This window comes from Cyanistes caeruleus, chromosome 9 (assembly GCF_971803275.1).
Source record: "Cyanistes caeruleus chromosome 9, bCyaCae1.hap1.1, whole genome shotgun sequence".
Lineage (NCBI taxonomy): Eukaryota > Metazoa > Chordata > Aves > Passeriformes > Paridae > Cyanistes > Cyanistes caeruleus.
The window spans coordinates 16138905-16161084 of record NC_141709.1 but is presented as its reverse complement, the minus strand read 5'-3'; the positions used below and the strand labels follow the sequence as shown (position 1 = coordinate 16161084).

Sequence of the window (22180 nt, the reverse complement as noted above, 5' to 3'; positions counted from 1 at the left end):
TTTATTTTCTATTTAATTCTGTATAACTTCAATTCCATCCAATATTTGTATATAATTGTATATATATAGTATGTATTTGATACTGTCCTGGTATTTTACATTTATCTATGGTATTTAAAGCACTACATTGTTTTGAAATGGCTTTCTTTTTTTACAACATTCTTAATAGAACAGCTGCATATATTTTAAAATTATTGTTAATGTTTTCCTTACTCTTACAGAAGATTTTATATTATAATAATATTTATACTTTTTGTAATTTCTTTCAGGACCTACATTTTGCATTCAAATTGTTATGCAAAGCTTTAAGGACTAAATCATGGGACAAGATCAACAATATGTAAAGGTATTACTAGAAATTATTAGAATTAAGTCTGCACAAGATTTCAGAATTTTACAGCCCATTTCATGTGCTGTTTCATGTCACACTGAAAAAAAAAAGAAAAATCTTACTCCCCTCCTAAAGGAAATTACAAGCCTTGGAATGGAAATAAACACACAAATAAAAGAACCCCCAAAAAATACTTAGTAGAAGAAGAAACCATACTTTTTCATCTAAGAGCAGATTCCAGTAAACATATCTAGTGTTTCACTTCAGTGCAATATCTTTCAGGTCCATTTAAAAAAAAAGAAAATTCTACATTGAAAGAAGAAATATGTTTTCAGAATTATAAATTCAAATATAGATAATTTGAAAAGTTGACATTTTGAAGGCTGGCTATTTTGATGGGTGATATGAAATACTATTGTCTTTCCAGGATCACCGCAAATTCACACATCTAGTTTTAGCATCCTATGCTAGAGGGCCTACTGGTCAGTTTTTACAGATGTTGAAAAGCTACTTAGATATTGAAAATAGAAAGAAAAAAAAGGAGGAGGAGAAGAAAATGGTAAGATCAGAAAAATTGCACAAGAGAGAGATTATAAATTATGTCCTTCTTAGGTAGAAAATAAATCCTTAGGATCCAAAGGGTAAAGGAGAAACTAAGATTGACCTTCTGCTGTTGAATCAGCTCTAAATTGTCTGAGTCATCTTGATTCTCAGCTATAAAAAAGCCCCCAATTCAGTGGAGAGCAAATTTCATAAAGAACTCTGCAGAGTGTATATCCAAGGCAGAGAAATGTCAGTCGATATCTCCTGAGAACCATGAAAATAAGATATTGCTGTATTGCTACAAAATATATCCTCCCCAAAAACCATAAAAAGGACAAACGCCTGTCAGTGTAGCTAAGCACAGTTCATAGCTCTCTGCTAAGAATTCATAAGTTCCTTGCACATTAACAGAAAATTTTCACAAAATTTAGATATGTAGCATCACAAGAAAAATCAAGCAGGTACCCTGGTTTTCTTATCCCTGAAAGTTTCTGTACATCTACTTAAATAATTTCTCTCACAAGGTTAGAAATTAATTAGGAAAAATTTTCTGAATATTGTTACAAAGGGCAAAAGCACAGGAAATAGATTTACCTATTATAACATCATTGCTTAGCGGATGAGCTATGCTTGTGAGCAAGCTCTAAGTGCAGAAAATCTAGTTCTGCCTTGTTGCAAGACAGAAATTACTCTTAGTATTCCTCTAATGTAAATCACTCTGATCTCCACCTTTCTTTTCTTCCCAACTTGCATGTTACTCATGAAAAAGGAATATTTTTCTGAGGAGAATGAAATAGAACTTGACTAACCTGTGACTATTCCCTGCTGTAACTTCCAACAAGCACATTCACATTTCCTTGCTGGGCTGAAGTACTTGCTGACCATCTTACAGCTTCCACTGTGCTGCCTCACGCTGTGCTGGCTCTGCTCAGCTCCAGCCACGAGGGCCAGGCCAAGCCCTGGCTGAGGGCTAAGCCCCTCTTTATCCCCTGCTGGAGAGCTCTGGAGAAACTGCTGCCCCGACATCAGTGGCATGGAGAGCAACAGCATCTCCAACACCCTGCCCTGAGAAGCAAGCTAGTGCTTGTGTACAGCCCAGTCTCATATCCTGCAGCCCATTTACACCTTCTCAAATACTCTCAGAGTCAAGCCAAGAGTCAACTCAATGCAGACTGGTAGACTTTCAGAAAAGCAGATTTGTACTGGGTTCCATGCAAAACAGATACTTGAAATTCAGGCTGGCAAAACCACACACTTAGTAGCCACTTAGTTACTGCTGTGCCTCTGCAAATAAACAGTTTCTCTGACAGATAGCCCAGTCCTATAAACTGCAGACACCTCGGCTCACTCCAAGCAATCACCACCAAATGAGCTACAACTGCTGCCTCTGGCACCTCATGGCTGCTATTCCCTTTCAGTGGTAGGGAGGACACATAATGAGGCTAAGGAAGGCTGAGAAATCTCACAGACCTTTTAATCACCCAAATACCTAAACCCAGATATGTAAATTCTGCATACTTTTCTTATCAAGTTGCTTTTAAAAAGGAATTACAGACAATATAATATTTGGATCATCTTTAGATCCTGGAAAACAGTGATAATAACAAGTGTTTGCAGACTAAAATCTGTACAAAATATTTGTCATTTTCCACCTGTGTAACTTATCTAATGTGGGAGTAGAATTCTTATTCTGATTTTTCAAATTATGCCATAAATGGAACAGGGCTAACTGATTCCCCCCAACATTCAGGAAGAGAAATCATGTTTCCTAATCTCCATCTACTGGTCTAGTTGCTCAGTACCATCTCCCTAATTAATTTCATGACAAATTTTATAATCACATCATGACATCATCAGAGTCTTGGATCCCCTAATGCCATTAGATTTGATGATACAGAGGCCACGAGTCTTGCCGCTGTCTCAGTGTGACATAGCACAAGCAAGAAAAGCCAGTGGATCTGTAGTGATTTGTGTCACAATGGATCACAACATCACTTGAAAATGGTGAACATAAATTGCCAAGTTACAAAACTTGCTGAAATTACATGACAGAAATAATGCCAGACAATGAAGCCATTTTCTATCCACATGGAAATAACTTCCAGAATGCGCTGATAAAAAAACCTTAAACTCCTTAATTCAAAAGGCAAAGAAGGCTTCATGACCCCATTGAGGATGAGAATTTCTTCAGGAAAGGTCACTTAAATCATAATGTTTACACCATAAAAACCTTCTGCTTGACATGATGCTATATTCTCCCTCAGTCTATGACATCCCCCCCTCTCCGTTTATCAGCTGACTCTAAACGTATCACAGAAGGATACATGCATCCCACAGGAACCACAGCACTGCTTTCTCACTGCCAGTGTGAGGTAAGGAGATAAGTACCAAGATGTAGAGTCTAGGAATTAGATTCACAGGGAAATCTTAAAACTTCCCAAGTTTTACTTCTGAAGTCTAATCCTAAGCACCACTGAAATCCCTAGAACAACTGATGAGCTGAAATCCGGGGACAACAATTCCTAATTGCCTCTGCAGCAAGGCCCGAGCGGGTGCTCAGTACAGTGCATGAGTCTGCAGCTGAGCAGAAAACTGAATACAAATGCCCCACTCAGTCTAAGAAATGTTTACCTGAAGAGGTTCCACTTGGATCTGCCGGCCACAGAATCCAATGCTACTAGTGTGCACATGCAAGTCAGGAAAGACTGTGTTGAAAATACAGCTTAATCATTTCCCTCAGGCTCCCTCAAACCAAGTCAGCTGGCAAACTGAGAACAACCATCAGGATTTTTCATTATAATTAGCATGCACTAAAAGATAAGAAAAACATTGCTTGAATTTTTTGTGTGATTCAAATATTTAGAATGTAGAAATGGCTTTAAAAAAAAGGAGAACAAAACCTCTGCCAATATAAAGAAGCACAACTATTCTAAATTGAGTTACCTGTGTAAAACATGCCTATGGAGAGTTACATTCTCCTTCATAGCAATATTTTGTTGGATTCCACAAGATATGCAACTCTCAAATGTAAAGTGGTTTTAGAATGAAAAGAATTGTAGATTCATAGAGTATTATTAAGATTTAATCACTAAAATTATGTGTCCAGCTCAGAGGTACTTCACTTCCCTGTATTCTGGCTCTTCAGAACATCACAATCACTTAAAATTTAATTGCAGGCATAGGCTCTCAATTCCTTCCCATGAAAGAATATTATAGGAATAGGAATTTCACTCCCAGCTGCCACAAGTGATTGCTAGCAGAGAGCTGCCCATAAGCATATTGATAGCTGCTGAGAGTATCTTAATAAAAAATACACCCAAGAACTCAGCAATGTATCTACTATATTTTCCTACCTCAACTAATATGGAGCACAGCAACATCAGGTGGCTTCTCTGAGAGTGATGCCTGCTTCTGGAAATCATGTTCACCTGTGGAGGAAACACAGGATATTGTATCCATCTGTCAGAAGCTGGCCTTGTTTGTAATAATGTGTTGACAGCAAACTGCGAAAGGCCAGCTTAAAACACAGGTTTGTACCAAAATAAGGAATGGTGAACATTACATAAGGGAAAAGGACTGTTCACGTGCAGTTCTTTATTCCAATATGAAAGATCTTCAAGTTAGTTTAGATTTTACTATTTTGTTACATAGATTACAGCAATTTTTGTTCCAAATAATAGTATCTGTACAAAGATTTGTATTTAAAATTGAACTAATTATATGCCTGCATACGTCAACAAAACAAATCCTATATCTCTTCTTGGCAGAGCTTTTCTAATTCTATTGACTTCAAAGAAACTTAAGCATGTTCTTATAGTATAAACAAGAGGATTTTGCTGAAGAGGCATTAATTGAAGGCTTGAAGGTTTTTAAAATTTAAATTTTAATCTATCAGGCTTCTACAGAAACATGGGAACACAGGACTAAAAGGAAGTACCAAACTGTGAAGCTGTGTCTTGCAATCTCAGTACAGTGGATTTTTGGTTCTTAAGGATGGATCCACAGAATCCTTATTCTCAGCACTGCACCTACAAAAATTTTCCTATTCCCTTGCAAGAAAATCAGGATCTGTTGTTAAAATTAAAAAAAAAAAACCAAAAACAAAAAACTGCCTGAGAGAAAAACCTGCACTACTAATCTCTGTTATAGGAAAAAGTAGAGCAGAAAACAAACTACTGTGGATGGAATGATACTAGGAAACAGCCTGTGACTGATATAGTAAATTGACTAAAACCTCTAGAGAAGTTAGAATCTTCAAGAATTAGAAAACTTTGAAATGCTGGGTAGTCCCTCTAGATTGCTCTCTTCTTCCTTAAAAACACCCTGTATAACCAATATAACCACTATTTCTCTGATTATTTAATTTTTAAAACTCTACTTTAAAAGCTTTCCCCTAGGCTCTTCCTAAAAGATACTGAAATAATCCATTAGCTCTCTTCTGTTTTTCCCAGCTGTTCCCTTCACTGTTCTTCATTTATGTCTCACCAATCACCCATTTTTTATGCTCTCTCCTTCGGGTGTCCCTGTATTCTCCCTCCAGTTTCTCTTTAGTCTTTCCACATACTCCTTTTCCTTCATTCCATTCCATTTCTCTCATGTAGCACATTTTACAGCATCTTGGATCTCCTTCTCTCTCTCTTCCATGGCCTCCCAAATTCATCTTTGATTCTCTTTTTTCCTCTGATGCTTTAGTAAACTGCATCTGACTCCCTCTCATGCCCTGCCTGTGCATGTACACATTTCACACAGGGCTTGGGGCTCAGCAGTCCAGGAGTCAGAATGCTAAAGAGAAGAGAAAGCAGATGCTTCCAAGCAATATCAAAGAACCAAACTGCTCTGTGTGTACAGCCTGGCTCCCAGCAATGCATGGACCATCTCTAATGCTCTGCTCCCCTTGTGAAGGAGGCTGGAGGAGCCTGACCTTGTGCCTCCTTCCCCCCATGAGGGAATCAGCAGCAATGTGAAGCAGAGCGATTGCTCAGTTCTGTCAGACTTAGGCATGCACCAGACAGGTCTCCCTGGGAGCTGCGAGAATTTCAGCTGTGACCCTGTCACTCTGGACATTTTTAGCCCTGTCTTTGGTGCTATAAAACACAGCAGCAATTATCTGCATTCAGCTTGTGTTTATCCAAAGCAATGAAAAAAAGTGCTTCGTAAGCAGGCAAATATGGCATATGTTCTTGAAATTTCTCCCAGATCGTTAGAGGCTGAACTTATTTATCAATTATATAGAAAATGGTGCTCTACTGTTGATCAATTCACTTCTATGAATCCAGGGCCAAACTCTGCTGTTCATTTTCTTTTCAAATCTTCTCTCAGGCAAGAGTCCCAGAGACTCCTTGACACTCCATTATACAGTTACATAATATAACCATTAATATTGCATATGGAGATGTGCATGCACAGCTACTGTACATTGGGACTACAGGCTCAGTTCATTAAAGGCACCAACATAGCAGTCATTTATTATTTATTGAGTGCTAACAATACATTGAAGAAAAGGGAATAAGCTTTGAGAATTAAGGACCAAGATGTGTCTGCTCTTCAGCCATTAGCTCAAGAATAAAAAGAGACTAAGATTCATCTTCTTCAGAATAGCACCAAAGGAGCATCATGTTCTTGTTAATGTTGTGTAAGTACTGCATATGTGTATTGGCCAGTGTCAGAAGTTTTCAGTGCACTCAAATAGGGATGAACTCTAGAGCCTGAGATGTATCCCAGACTTTTTTTTTTTTTCCATAGCATGGAGGTAGGCACAGGTCAGAGCCTGAAACCCCTCTTTACACAGGATAAATGCACAATTATGTGAAATTGCCTTTCCAGAGGTTGCTGCTAAGAGTTTGGAGAAAGATGAGTGAGCCTGAATGAGACATCAAGAAGCCATCTGTGAGAGCATGGCTGAAATGTTACAAGCATCCCTATAAATATCTCTCAATAAGGATCTAGTTCTGTTTTAGTGATGTGAAGTCTTTTTATGTCAGTAGTTACTAGGCAGCCTATGAAACAGTTTCTCTGTATGCATGAGGCAGCCTGTCTCCCTCGAGCTGCTGTTCTGGGGGCATGCCTAACAGCAACCTACAGGATCCCTCTCAGACAAGCCTACCCCTGCCACGTATCATCACCAATCTGCCTCGCTGCCAGACTAGAGCATCATGCTCACAGCTGTGCTGGTTGGGAAGAGACAGCAAGCACACACCTCCAGGAGGAGCTCTGGACAAGAGCATTTGGCTGAGCAGCAGCAGCTCTGAAGGACGGCAGCATGGGAGCCAAGGATGAACTTCACGCTTGGCAGCTGTAGGCTGCACTTCCTCAGTACAGTTGATGCAAACCTGCTCTCAGTGTTTCTGATCCCACTTGGATCAAAACTCACTCAATTTATACCTCTCCTCAAATGAGACAATTGCACTCGTGTTTTAGGGCAGGGTTTCATAGAATCATTGAGTTTGGAAGAGACCTTTAAGACATCAAGTCCAACCATCAACCTGGCATTATGACTGTAACCCCTAAAACACCAACTCTTGGCTCCCTAAAAAGGGGTGGGAATTGGGCAGCAAGACCAGGGCCATAACAGCTAAATGTTTTTACAACAAAGTAGTTACTGCTCTGTGTAGGGTCTAGAAATCAATTCTATGGGCAATTTCTAGGCATATCTACTGACTCAAGTACTTCAGATGAACAAGGAGACATCCTCTTAGGATGTAACATCAGGGGATCTTTGAACAGCTTTCAATGCAAAAAGATGCCTAGATTTTAATCACTTCAAATTTACTCAGAAACAGAAGTACTTGTGCTCATAGCTTGCATATGACTTCAAGGGATTTATTAAATACTGCATTTCACAGCCAGAAAAGTTGTTTCAAATATCCTTAGTTCTTAAATGGAGTTCCCTAATCTCATTATTTTGCTACTTCTGTTATCCACAGTTGCCATCTGTATGTCCATCTTCTGGCATTTTTGGTGAAAGACAGTGTGCTGTACAAGTTCCAAGCACATCAAAGGCACTACTGTATCATTACTAGCTGTCTGTTTCATCACAGGTTTCCCTGTGACTTAGGATTTATCTAGAAGTACAAATGGTATATTCTATTTCATTTGTTTCTTTCCATTTATGGGTGAAGTTCACCTATACCAATGAAAAAGTGCTTACCAATAAATCAGGATATGTAAGATATGCACTAAACTGAAAAAAAAATCTACTAAAATTCAAATAAAGCTCACTGGAACTATCAGTAGCACTTATGCTCCTCAGTGTGGTAAAAATTTAGTGGCTCGTGAGAAGGTAAACAGAGAACGTGTCTGGGGAAAAATGAATTAGTCAAGGAAAAAGGAAATAAGGTCACTGTGCTGTGAAGAAAATCTTCATAGTAAGAAACCATTTTATGTGCCAAATCTATGAAGCCTTCATAGAGATAATGGAGAATAGAGAAGATTATGACGTTCTAATGAAGAGAAAGAGAAAGAAAAATAAAGAATGCTGATACTTTACTCTGAGTTACTGACATTTTTATCTCCAATTTGTATCATATCTATCTATTTATCATCAATATCTATTTGTCAGGAGGGTGAATGTGCTGCATTAATATCATGCAGGAGAGCTTAGAGTATGTGGGCTAGAGAGTATTTGTATACACTTGGATCAATTTTCTAAGGTGAATCACCTGAGGAATTCCTGGAAGGTCCAGATTTCCTGCCCAGCTGCTAATGAACACATTGAAACACATAAATTGTTCTGGGCATGGCAGGGGCTGCCTGGGGGAGCCTTCAGGACAGTCCAAAATTCCCACCAAGCTAGTTCCTGTACTAATTAGTCAAACACTTTGCTGTGAAGGTGGCTAAGAATTCACTCAAGCACATTATCTCACCTTAGCCCATTGTTGAAGTTGTCCACGGTTTGGTCTCTGCAGTTGGCTGGATTGAGAGTTGCTGCAGCATCCAGTGGTGCAGATTGGTGAGCACAAAGGCACAGCCCTGATACCCAGCTACACAAGAATTAGAGTTGCTGTGCAAACTCAGGGAGTTTCAGACTTACTACTTACATTTCATGGCTCTTGTTCCTGCTGAATGTCATTGGGGTGAGAAAAAAAATTTAATCTTTACAGTAATTGACACTCTAACTATGAAAACCGCTGCTAGTGAAGATCTTCCTTTTGATTTTTATCTCAATTCCAGCTACCTCTCAGTTCCATGCATATGCACATAGACAGGTGCTTTTTCAAACACCACTCAGGCTTTCACAAAGCATCCATTCTTATATCAGAAAGAATTCCTACACAATCTAAAGGTGACAAAAAAATCAGCCTTTACAGATTTTTTTAGCTTTGCTAAGGCTGAAAAAAAATGATCAGAGAAAAAAATACTGTAATAACCTGAACCATATTCATGGTGGAAATACTGAAATATATTCAGAACAATCTTTGGAGGAACAGAGTTCATCAAGTTATTCCACATATTCACACTTTTATTTCTCTTTCTCCAAGAGGATTTCTCTTACATTTTAAGCTTGGTGCTGCAGTAACCAAAATTCTCTTTTCTCTGACATGTATATTAGTTTTGATCCCAGGGTGTAAGGACAGAGGACAGACAGAGCAGAGGGAAGCTAATTCTGTGAACAGCAAAGGCACTCTTTGAATAACTGACAGAACAGAGATGAGTCTGGTATGTAATGTAACCTGAATATCAAACCAAACTACAGAATATCAAAGAACTCATCTGCAGATAGGACTGATAAAACAGAGAACTTTGTACACTAATGTCTATAGCTTTTCATGTAAAATGCTAGGGAGTTTGTTCTCAGCCAAGTATGTGACATTTCTAAATTGCCTTTCTCTTACAAAAAATACTGTAAAATGAAAACTTAGGAATGATGATAGTTTCAGGCTTTAGATCTGCCAGAGAAACACATGAGAGGCATTTCTCTCCAATAGGAGAGAGAGCTTATCTCTATATACATAACAGGAAAAAGGAACAGAAGAAACACATCACATACTGATGGTAAAGATGCTGAGGGAGAATTAGTATTTAAGATAACTTGGATGCAGATCATACAGATAAAGTCAGTATTTAATGTATTTTCAAAAGTAGTGTGAAACCAATGACATAAAATGAGCAAGAATAGGTTGCTATCAGCTGAGAGACACATGAGAGAGAGCAGTTGCAAATCACTCTGATTAGAGCAGGGAATGACACACTTGGCTGCTTTTGCTACCTGAAAATTCATGAGTGCCACTATCTGGTGAACCTTAGTAATGAACTCAGATGCTCTTTCTCTCTGAAACCCAGGGCATTTACTCTCTTTGCCACTTCCTTGAAATAACCTTCCACCTCACAAGTGTATTAATCCACAGGCAACAAGGTCCCTGTAACATCTGCCAGGCTGTCAGTGATTGCCAACACACAGCAACATCTATGTCAAGAGTAAATGAAATATGGGGGGAAATGTCACCAACAGATTGAAAGCAGTGCAATATATACCAACACAGCATTTTCCCCAGTGATTTCCACATATGTTGCACAAATGTTTTGTTACTTCATTCTTTGCTGACCTTCAGATGGGTGTATCCTTTGTGCTGATACTGAAAGCTAAATGGTGCTCTCCAGTTTTGAAATCAAACAAAATTAGTTTTTAAAAAACTGTAAAATAGTTGGAACAGCATAGAGTGACAATCTTATTACCATGAAAGATGAAAGCCAGGAAATAGAGAAACTATATCCCTCTCTTTCTTAGATTACTCATTATCTGAAGATTAACATTAGAAGGACCTAGAAGCCTGTCAAACACCAAATTCAAAGCTCCCAAGGAGTTCAGACAGTAAAAAGTGTTATCAGCAACAAGAGGATTCATGGGATTATGTTTGTTGCGACAGGATTAAGTTTTGCCCAACAAGTTGCAGTATCAGAAATAACAAGGTCATTTTTCTGTTAAGAAGATGAGGGAAGAATGCACTTGTTTTGCAAGCAGACAAATTAATGTGGGATTAACCAATAAAAGAGTTCCATAAAACTACTCCACTTGTGAAATCAAGGCAAATCTTAATCCTATAATTTTGTACATAAGAAAAGAGTCCACTGGAGTGAAAGAGCACTGGTGCTGATTTAAAATCCACCACATGCACCATGGATGTGACGGCAACTCTATCATAACAGGAAGCCCTTGCCACTCAGACGGCATCTACACAGACACCTTCCCACACAGGCAGCTGCCTGTGGGAATCTCTGCAGAAATTCACTAGAATAGTTACTGCAGTGTAACAGTCTGGAATAATATAGATCTTGGATTGGCTTTTTGTCTTCACTTTGCTCTCTGATTTAGAATCAAAATATTCAAATATGTGGAATGCTATGTCTTAGTCTGCAGCTTCCTCTCCATTCAGGAGAGGATTTACAAGGCCAGGCCAAATCAGCTGCAGTTCTCTGTGTGCATTACCAGTGGCCAGGGAGGTATGAATGACACCAGCCATGCAATGGGGTATTTATACTGGGTTTTAAACCAAATGGAACCAAGCCTTCAATCCTAAAAGCCCTGAGCAAATAATTCACAAATAAAACATGCAATTTTCAAGGGATTTGTTTTAATTACACACTGATGACACCAGAATTGCTGCCAAGAGTTCCTCACAGGCATGGCTGGAGTGCTGTGGAAACAATGGGTGAGTCAAGCTTGATTGATATATCCATGGTGGTACCTACATATGACAAGCATCTGTCCACAGTTCATTGCCTCACTCAGTGCTCAGCTAAGTGCTCAGAGTCAATGAAGTGTGGCCAGCCACTCTTTCTCTGTTCTTTCCAGCTTGGGCACTCCTTATCTCAACTCTGGGAGTGATCATTCACAGCCACTACCCAACAGTGGATGATGAGCTCTGTGAGTGATGGACATTGACTTGCCTGTCATCATCTGCAATCAGATGTCAGACGGCTGCTGATACAATTTATCCAGTTGGTTAGTGCACTTTTTCTGTGTCTCATCAGCAGTATTACTAGAACAAAACTTAGCAGAGTGAGGCCATACTGTGGTTTCCCTAAATTTATTCAGTACTGTCATTTCTGTCCTGATTTTTAAAAATTCTCTTAAATGACAAATATTCAAATTTTAAGTAATGTTTATTAGTTATGAGTAGACATATCACACATTATTGTTTTTGTTGCAAGGATCAATTCCACTTCATATTAATTAGAAGTTACCTCACATGTCAGCCTGTGAAACTTACTATTTCCAAATATTTTTTTCAGAAAAAGTCAATTCCACTAGTATTCACCAAAAGTACTAAAAAGAACCATAGAGTCACCACAATCACATGTATATCCAAACTAATTTGTATTTAAGAATAGCTGCATCTCCAGTTGTCTTGAACTGCTGATCTGCAGAATTTCTGATGGTGGTTTTTGGGGAGCTGGGCTGAATACACTGTAATGGTTTTCCTCCCAGCCTTTAGCTGCTGTTTTTCTTTCAACTGTATCCTAAAATATATTAAGTACTTTCCTCATGTGATTATCTAAGCAAATTCTGTATTGCCAACAAGATGTGATACAACTGCAGATGGGAGCAGCTCTCATTCTTCTTTTTCAAGATCAAAGCGGTGCACAATGTCAGCGCTATGAGAGTCTCTATGACTTGCTGCATAATAATGTATCATTTATTTCCCATTTAGAAAAACTTGATGGAGGCTGGCATATATAAATCTCTACATGCCATTTCTTCATATTCCACTTTTTTGTTATATTTCCTACAGGCCAAATGGACTCAGCTAATCTAAGACTAAAACCTGGCATCATTTCTGCTGAAATAAAATTCACTGACAGTTTTCAACTTCTGCATAAATTTGTGCATAATAATGTGTGCAAAAAGTCACAAACTTCAAAAGAACTTAACCATGATAATCATCTTTATATTTCATTAAAACAGCAATAATTTAAAAATTTACTGAATAATTGTAAACTTCCCAGCCAGCTTACGTACTTTTTATTTCTTCCTAGTCTCTGTTCACAAAAAAAAAAAACCAAAACTAAAAAACTAAAAAAAAGAAAACAACCACAAAAAAACACCAAATCACAGAAAATAAATTACAGAAAACAAAGAAAAAATTTTGGTGGGGTTTTTTTTCCACTGGGGAGGTTTGAGTATACACCTGTATGTGAAGGTATGTGAGCTGATGAGCTGTATTCTGGGCCTGACTGAATACCAAAACCCTTGCCTACAGTGGCCAGCTGAATCATTCAGGCTCCTCAAAAAATTTTACAGATTTAAAAAAAAAAAGTGAAATAGGGCCTCTATGTTGTCTTTACATTTTTTGGTGATAAACTATGTACTTTTTATTCAAGCAACTGAAATACATCACTAAGGGTGGGTGTGAACTGCTGGATTTTCCATCTACTATCTAACAGCATGTTCAAAGGAGTATATAGCCATACTATAACTTTAGGCCAAGTAAACAGAAAATATAACCTCAAGATGTGTTTGTGCTTTGGATCCAACCACAAAAGATTCATTGTCTAAATATGTCATTGCAGCCAGTGATTCAGAAGTAGAACACTTCCATCTGGCAACAGATGGTCAAGAGGGATCTTATTTGCAGGAGAGTCTTTTGCTAAAAGAACTAGTCTTCACGGTCTGGATAATCAGATAAGCAGGTTCTTCCTAGTATTATGGCCATGAGAAACTGCACCAGAACTTTGTCTCACAAGTTCAATCAGCTCTGTATACTCATATACTCATGCTTAATTAAGCATCCTCCTACGTAACATGGCCACTTCTGCACTTCACTGCTAATTTTCTCATTGATAATGTGCACGTTGTATAGGTAACAGCTGTACAGTTCTCCTCACACATTAGTAGGTGCTCTCTATCATTCTGTGCTGTGATGAGCTTATCAACAGCTGTCCTTATGGACTGAGGGATTCTTGCAGCTTCCTACTAGCATTTGCCAAGGATTTGCAAAGCCATCCCCTCAGACTGAACCTCCTGCATTTATTCACATTTTCAATCACTCATTCACCAGAGACAGTGTCTGTGGGAGTGACAGATGGCTGCTAAACAACTTGGTCCATCCTATTTCCTCCCTCACCATACCAGGTATGTGGTGCCCATCACCAACTCTCTTCTCTAAAGGTGTGTGGAAGAATATTCCAAAGCTCAACACACCATAAACAACCATTCAATATTTACTCTTTGTAAAAATCCAACAGGTTCTGTTTCATGATAACTAGGAAAAAAGAAAAAAAGATTACTGTTGCTGAATTACGTGTTATTTGGGAGTTGTTCACTCAGCTCCAAAGAAAAGGGCTTAAACATCAGTTCTACTGGAGAGTTATGAGTCATCAGATAAGAAAAATCAGCTCTCCCATTTTTATGTGATGTGGTAAACAAGAAAAGCACTGCAGAATTAATTCAGTGCTTGCTTTGGTCACAGAATCTGAAGTGGCTGTTGCCATGGGTACATAGAATCAAGTATTTAAAGGGGATTTAAGGACATAAAGGAGGAGAAATGACAACACATCATGGAAGATTCAAGAACTGTAGATGCCTGAAGAAAATGATGATCTGAAACACAGAGACACAGAAAAGTAGCCATTCATGCAATGAGCGCAAGATAAAAGACAACTCACTGTGCTATCAAGGTGGAGAAATAAAAAGCAGAAAGTGGCAGGCACAGCAAGAGGCAAACAGGAGCAGCTAGCTCCATAAGAGGAGGAAGGGGCAAGGAAATAAGCAGGATCATGAAGACAATGAATTGAGTTATACAGAAAATCATAACAGAGACAAGAAAAGGACAATAACGGATAAAGAAATAGCAGTTAGAGGATAAGGGGAGAAGCAGATTTACAACTCGAAAACCAGGTCTGAATGAATGATCAAGGATTTTCATTGAAGAGTCTATGAGCAAGTCATCAAAGCTGGTCTGGAGGAAAGCAAAGATGATTGGCAGGAGCACGAATACTTGTCCTGAGCTACAATAAGTTATCATGGGAAAAAAAAAGCATTTATTAATCCTACTTCATGCTGATAAATGTCACTGAAAATTTTCATCAAGAACAGGATCAAAGAGCTTCCAGCTGGGAAAAACTGCCTTCTCTGGTCTTTAATGGAATTATTCCAGGCCCAGGAGAAGGAACATATACACTGCATTAAATAAACTGCAAGGTGACTCAATGTCTAATCTTAGAAGGCAGAGTTTAGGTTGCTTGTCCACTCAATAGAAGACTTTTTTCTGATGAGAGACATTTTAAGGAAGGGACTGTAAGCAGATACAGAAGATAGTATAAAGTATTATTATCAAGTGAATCAGTGACATAGTTGCTAAAATCTGACTTCTAAGATATAGTTTAAAAAACCCCAACAGTAGGCAATATCTGAAAAGTATTTGCATAAAAGAAAAGAACCTCTAGAGGGAAAGCTTGTTGAAACAGCAGTTGTGATGAGGATACCAGCATCAAAAAGAACTTGGTTGCCAGAAAGGGGATATAAATGTAAAAAAAGTGAAATGACATTTCACAGTTAAGGATGTGACAAATTCTAAAGAAATAAGAAGACCTACTGTGGATGAAGCAGAATCTAGGTGGGTCAAATCAGTGTGTAAAAGCAGTTCTAGTGAGTAGTGTCAAAATCATCTGATCACCACATCACATCTGATCTGTTGGGTCTTTGTTGCGAGATCAGAAAATGTCCGTGTAAGTGTTCTTACCTCAAGGCACTTACTAGAAAATGCAAGGCTTGTAGGCAGCTAACAAAGACTACTGGGACAATGGCAGTACTTGAAAATGTGCAGTGACTTCTATTCATTTGAATGAACCACTGAAAGCCTTAGCATACTCTGGGGGAACAGCTGTGTGGGCAAAGAGGGCTGCTGCCTAAGATGACTTCTACGAAATAAAGCACACAGCTCATAATTTCACACACACTGTGTTGAAAACTGGCCTTCTAAAAAGTTTTAGACTATGGATATATGCCATGATCCATCTTCACTTTAGCTACAGCTATGAGTTATATTTCTACTTCTGGCTAACTTCCCTAAACAAAATGAATAAATGCTAAATGCCACATAGTAAAAAAGAGTGTAAATGCACCCCACTGCCACAGACAATCACAATTTTTTTCTGGTTTTGTTTTAACTAGCATTAATATAGTGTCTGTTCCTGAGGTCCAGATGCTATTGCAATAAAAACAGTACAAAAGATAGATGGAAAGACAAATTAATATCTTGATGCATATCTTTAAAAAGAGTGTATTGTGAATAGACTTTTATCAAGGTAGGCAGTAGTAGTAATAATAGAACAGGCAGTGACTACTTCACACTGAAATCTGACACTGACATTTGAAGGACAACTTGAATTGTGATATTTGAAAGATTCTGGAAGAGAACTTAATGGTTCTTGATAAGGGCAGTTTTAAATTTCTTTTTGTCATCTTAGAAAGAAAGACATTATTATTTAATCAATTAAGGACTAATGACCTTGCTTTTGCTGTTGAAATGAATTGGACTTTTGGCCTTAATGTGCAGAAAGACAGATCTTAAGATATTGATATTTTCTGACCAAGTTTATGGCTTTACTTTGGGGTTATCACTTTGCATACTTTTGTACATAATTTCAAATACATGGTGATACGATTTTTTGAGGTATAATTCATACATTTTAAAATGGTCTTTGGAATTGTTTACATTGGTGTCCATCCAGACCTACTAGTTAGTGAAGTGATAGCTTCAGCTGTCTTGAAAACCTGCTTGTTACATATAGTGAATTTTAAAACAGATTTCCAAGTTGTTCAGAATGAGATTTTAAGTGACAATGGATTGATCTCCTGGCACTTCAAATAAGTACATCAGAAAAATTTTGAGTATACAGCAGATAGGAATTGGAATGATGGATTAAAAAAGATAGGGAATAAATACTGCTGACACCACAACAGTGGTGTCACTCACCACATGAGTCTGTCTCTGGGTGGTCTTACTCTGGCTTGTTTTTCACAACCTCCTCACCAGTCAATCTCTACCAAGATGTCTCTCCATTTCAGCTGGAATAATTACCTTCTTCAAATTATCCAAAGATACACAAACATGTAATTGATGATTTTGAAGAATAATGAATTTTTCTAAGTATTTTTAATGTACATAAAAGAAACCTCAGGGTAGATAGTAGAAAGCAAGTAGGAAGCTGAAGGTTATAATTCCTATAAGAAGACCCATTTGTGTTTGGATTTTATGAATGGTACAAACAATGGCATGCATTAGAAAATATCTCTAGTAGAAAAAAATTGCATTGTCATTACTGGATAATAACATACATTGTCAAGGCTGTTTCCTTTCCAACATGATTGACTATGGCATTGTAGAAGTATCCAGGGGGAGAGGCTGGGCAAGAGGAAGTTGAAAACAAATTCTGTAAAATTTTACATAATTTACATACTTTCCCAATAGGCTTTACTGCAAGGAATGACATTTGTTTTAGAACCCCATATTCCTGCATTTCACACATACTAAGCAGCCCTCAGCTTCAGTATTGAAAGTTTTTTCCCAAGAAACTAAGGCTGAGGAATGTGGCTCAAGAAAGATGTCACACAGAAGATCAAGGTCTTCTAGCTACAGCTACATAAGTGTAAATTTGAAGAAACTTGAGCTAGTGTCCTTTGTGCTTCCATCCATTGCTGGTATCTATACCTGCATCTGCTCATGCTCCCAAATACCTTTTGTTTCCTTCTGTACCTGGACCATGACAAAGGCACAATTTTTCCTCAGATGTCTCAGCTCTGGGCATACAAATTGCTTTGTTCTTCCATCATAGACCAAAGACCACATGCTAATTTCCAATTAAGATCTCAGTCATCATTGGGATGTCATGCCACAGCCAATTGAGAGCTGTGTCAAAACCAAGATGCACAGTTTTCTATCACTAGAGGACACAAAATGATTCACACGAACGCCTCTCAGTGTCAGAAGAGAAAAAAGCACCTTTATTCTCTGACTCCAGTATTTATAGATTCTCAACAATGACCAGGGATTGGATAATTAAGTTACCACCTTCCCAAGCACACTGGTCATGAGAAACATCCATCAAAAGACGTTTCTTAGAAGGAATGTGATAAACAACTTATGTTTATAGAACTTGTGTGGGAAAGTAACTAAAACTATGAAAACATTTTCAGAAGGCTTTAATTTTCAGGGTGACAGGTTTCCCTAATTTGGTACCATCCTATGGGAAGAACACCCTGAGCATGATCACAGTGGTTGAATCCAGTATAAAATCAATAAAGCTCCCTTGAGTAGGGCAGGAGGATGGGTGAGTAGTGGGCAGATAACTGCTCTGTGGGACAGGAATGGTACTGTGTGACTCTGTGATTTAGAGAAAAAGTGATATGTGATACAGCTATTGAGAGGAAATCACCCGTAAAACCTCGGTCTGGCTTCTAATGAAAATTTTAATAATAATTAGGAAAGTAGTTGATTTATAATCCATCTGAGACACAAATAAAATTCTCACTTCACCTGGTGCAATCTGGCAAGCATTTTATTCTAGAACTGTGGAAATGATACATCTGGTTTGGTTATCCTACTCACTATACAAAAATAATATCCTGACCAGAAGAAGTATGTCCATTTGGCATATTTTGGGTCACTTTATTGACTGTTATTTTAGTTGGGAAAAAAATATTTCAGTAATAAGAAATTTAAGCTCTTCCTTTTCAAACTGTCTTATTGGATCCCATTCTGGGTGTCTAGCTTGGAGTGGAGGACTCAGTTAGGCATTATGGTCATCTAGCTCTAGATCTGAATAAATCAGGGACTTCAGCAGAAATGCTTTGGCTACTGAGGCATTTAATGGATTTGCTGTTTCTTTTTCTATTTTCAGAGAAAAAGGCTTTATGAAAGGGAATTTTTGGTGGCTGGAAAATGAAATACGTTTTACCATTTTTTATTGATAAATATTACTGAACATTTATTTAATATTCTACATTTTTATAAAGCTAATATTCTGAACCAAATCCTAATACTTCAAGATTTACCCAACTGCCTTCAGTGGAAACTTTTGTGTAAATTATTTTGTGGATCAGCATTTGCAACAATCAACATTTCTTTCAATTTTAGCTGTCAATAGCAATTTAGAAACATTGGAAGCGCTATGTAAGAAAAAACTAAAGACCTATCTAGCTTTATATCTTTTCTGAGCAACCACTGTTGCTCCAGAAAACATTTAGCTTCAATAATGTATTGTTTGGCAGAAGGCTGAACTTCTTTCTATTCTCAGTAGCTGTTCATTTTATGCCCCAAGGCTTAAACATTCTTGATGCTACAGTACATGCAAATATATGTAAAGTTCAGTATGAAAAAGCATCATATATAGAATTGAACAGCTATACTGCAGAAAACATCTTCTGTCAAAATCGAAAAATCATTTGTGAGTTTGCATATGTATATTAGTAGAAAAACCTATTAAAAAAAATATACAAATATAGATTTAAAAAAAAAACAACACTCCATATATTGCCTTCCAGTACATTTTATTCCCTGCTCATGAAGCCCTTGAAATCAGCAAAAATATTCCTGTTTACATCCTGCAAGCTTTGCACAGTTTCATCCTGTTAGATGAACACCCTTTGAAATCAGATTTCATTTTTTCCAGGGAAGTTGTATCCAGTTTTGCTACAGCTGTGTGATGCTTTGGCTTCTTATTTACATACCAATCGATCACTCACTGCATGCAAAAAGCATTTTGTAAGCCATACAAATGCACATGTACCAGACTTCAAAAAAGGTAAAGTCTGCTGTATGTCCTGCACTCTGAGATTTCTGAAGACACAGCAAAGCTGCACATCAACCTCTGCTCTGCAGAGCAATCTTTAGCTATAATTAGTCTTCCTAAATACTAATCAGCATTTCATCTTTGTGAGTTCTTATAATATATTCAATTCCCCAATGTATTAAAAAACATTTCACTGCATATTTCAATCTCTGGTTCATTTCTTCCAGAGGACAGATAATTTTAGGTAATTAAAAATATTAAAAATTATTACCATCCTCAGCAACATCAGTTACTCGTTATGCCTGTTAAATCAACATTAATAGAACCAGGTAAAAAGTAACAAGAGTCTTTAGGAAATATCCATATGCATTAGACATTTATGTACACAAACTACCTTACATGCTTTTCATTAAATGAAATGCTTGTGTTGAAGGAAAATAAGGTGCCCAAAGTATTTTAAAAAGGCAATGAAAGGAAAAGGCAGGGAATGGCAGAGCACTGGACTGGGGAGAGTCAGGATGATGGGCAGCATGGCGAGAGCCTGCTCTTGGTGGCTGTCTGCCCTCACACAGCTGCTGCCAGGAGTAAGAGGAATAATGGGATAAACATGAAAAGCTCTAATAGCATGTGACTGCCTCTACATTACGTGAATTTACTGAGAAAATTAAAACAAAACAACAACAAAAAAAAAGGCCAAATATTTGAGGCCCTTTTTTTACTGAGCAAGTTTGATGCATAGTCACTTCTGAATGCACTGTGTTGATGCAGTGGAAAATCCCATTAGGAATTGTTGGTGCCAACTGAAACAGGATTATGCACACATGACTGACAGTCACTCACAGCTAAGTAAGGAGCAATGCAAATCACTGTTGATTGATTTTTATAAATCAATTATGCTCAAAAGACAGCAGACTTCTACCTCCCATAGAAGAACTCCTGTTTGACTGCCAGGACTCCAGGGCTCGAGGCGGACATGGGCCTTGGTGTCACTCTGTGTCCCAGGCAATGCCACCACCTCATGTGCTTGTCCCCACAGCCCCAGCCTGGGCCCATTGCACTCAGCCTGCACCGCACACAGATCCCCCTGACCAGCAGTCTGGAGGCTGGATAGAAACTCTACTGCCATGTTCTTGCACCAGGAAGAGGCACGAGGAGGAAATGCAGAGCCTGGCAGGGCAGGGAGCAGAGCTCCAGCACCCATAGCCGCACACGCTCCAGGGACAGAGCCAACGCCAACCTGCCTGCACATCGCGGTCAACCTGTTGGTTGACTTGAAAGAATAAATAAGCTGCATGCTTCCTTTCCATACAGTTGCATGGAGATCATCCTTTACCTAGCAGAAAATAAAGCTCTGTGGTGCTCCTGCACTGAGGAACTGCAGAGACTGAAATAAAATGGCTCATGTCCTTTTTGTTTCTGTGTGATATCCACCACACAGATAAAAGCAGACAGCAGAGCAGGAAGCATGCTTGGGTTCGTGTGCCATTAGTGACATAGCGTAACTGGTTCTGCTTGAGTGAACAGAGTGAAATACTTGTTCTCTCTCTTATTAAAGATGCTTTTAAAAAACATGCCTGGATGTCAGCCTCTGCTTCCATCTCCTCCTTTACTGAGTGCTTTCTAGGCTACAGAAAAACAATGAAGGAGCCAAATGCAGACAAAAATGAGCCTTAGTACTGAAGAGCGGTACTATCTTTGTGGCTATTGATAATACCACCTCAAAAACATTTGAAACAGCCACTTAATAGAGCCTAACATGAAATACAGAAGCAATCTGACTGGCCTGATTTTGAGTGTGCTGGGATTACTCATTGCAGTACAGTTGCTTCTGAAGTGTGCCACTGCAAGTAGATCAGCTGAATTCTAAATTAAACCCTCTTCACAGGCATATTCAGCCTATACCCCACCCTTTATATTGTGCCTTGCAATATATGTTCTCTAGAGGGTAATACAAACAACTATTACTTCTTTTTTATTACAGTCATTGTTAGATATTAAAAAAAATAGCAAGGTTTCTTTATGCTTAGTGCTGTCTGTTTATCCAGTGAGTGGTGCACCCATTGATTGGTTTTGGGTCCTTAATTGTGCAGTAAAGGCTAATTGTACAATAGAGGACAAACGTACATCCTTTCCCTCACTTCCCCTTATACATTAACATTTTTATTCTCAGGACTCCAACAAGCAGGCTAATTGCAAGTGCATGAATATGAATATGGATTGATACACAGGAAACTGGGCAAAGTTACAAAGGAGCGTGAAGTACGTACGTGGGCAACCTTCACGTGCAGTATGCACAACTGAGATGCAGCAGTCACAGAAGCTGACATCACTTTATCTGAACTGAAAGCTGTCTGCAGCTGTAACTGTAAAGAAGACCCCAAGGACTCTGATGATATATTGATCCCCCATGAGAAAATGTCATTGAATTTAGTGTATGCTGGCACATTTTGTACAGTTTTGTAGTATTTAATATAGAACAGCAATGATATTCTTACAGAATTTCACATATTTTTACTTTTCTTTAAGATCTTAATGCTATTTCTCTATGAGATTGCCCACTTGAAAAATAAACATTTT

At 38.2% G+C, this 22180-nt stretch overlaps 1 protein-coding gene across 2 annotated transcripts in view; it reads right to left on the bottom strand.

Annotated features, from left to right (window-relative positions):
• The window catches only part of PLPPR5 (phospholipid phosphatase related 5), a 141362-nt gene that overhangs the window by 97056 nt on the left and 22126 nt on the right, over positions 1–22180 (bottom strand). For both annotated transcript variants that reach the window (XM_086841846.1, XM_086841844.1), the window contains exon 2: positions 4228–4302. In XM_086841846.1, the coding sequence (XP_086697972.1) occupies positions 4228–4296 (69 nt within the window). In that variant the 5' untranslated portion in view covers positions 4297–4302. The remainder of the gene's footprint in view (positions 1–4227; positions 4303–22180) is intronic.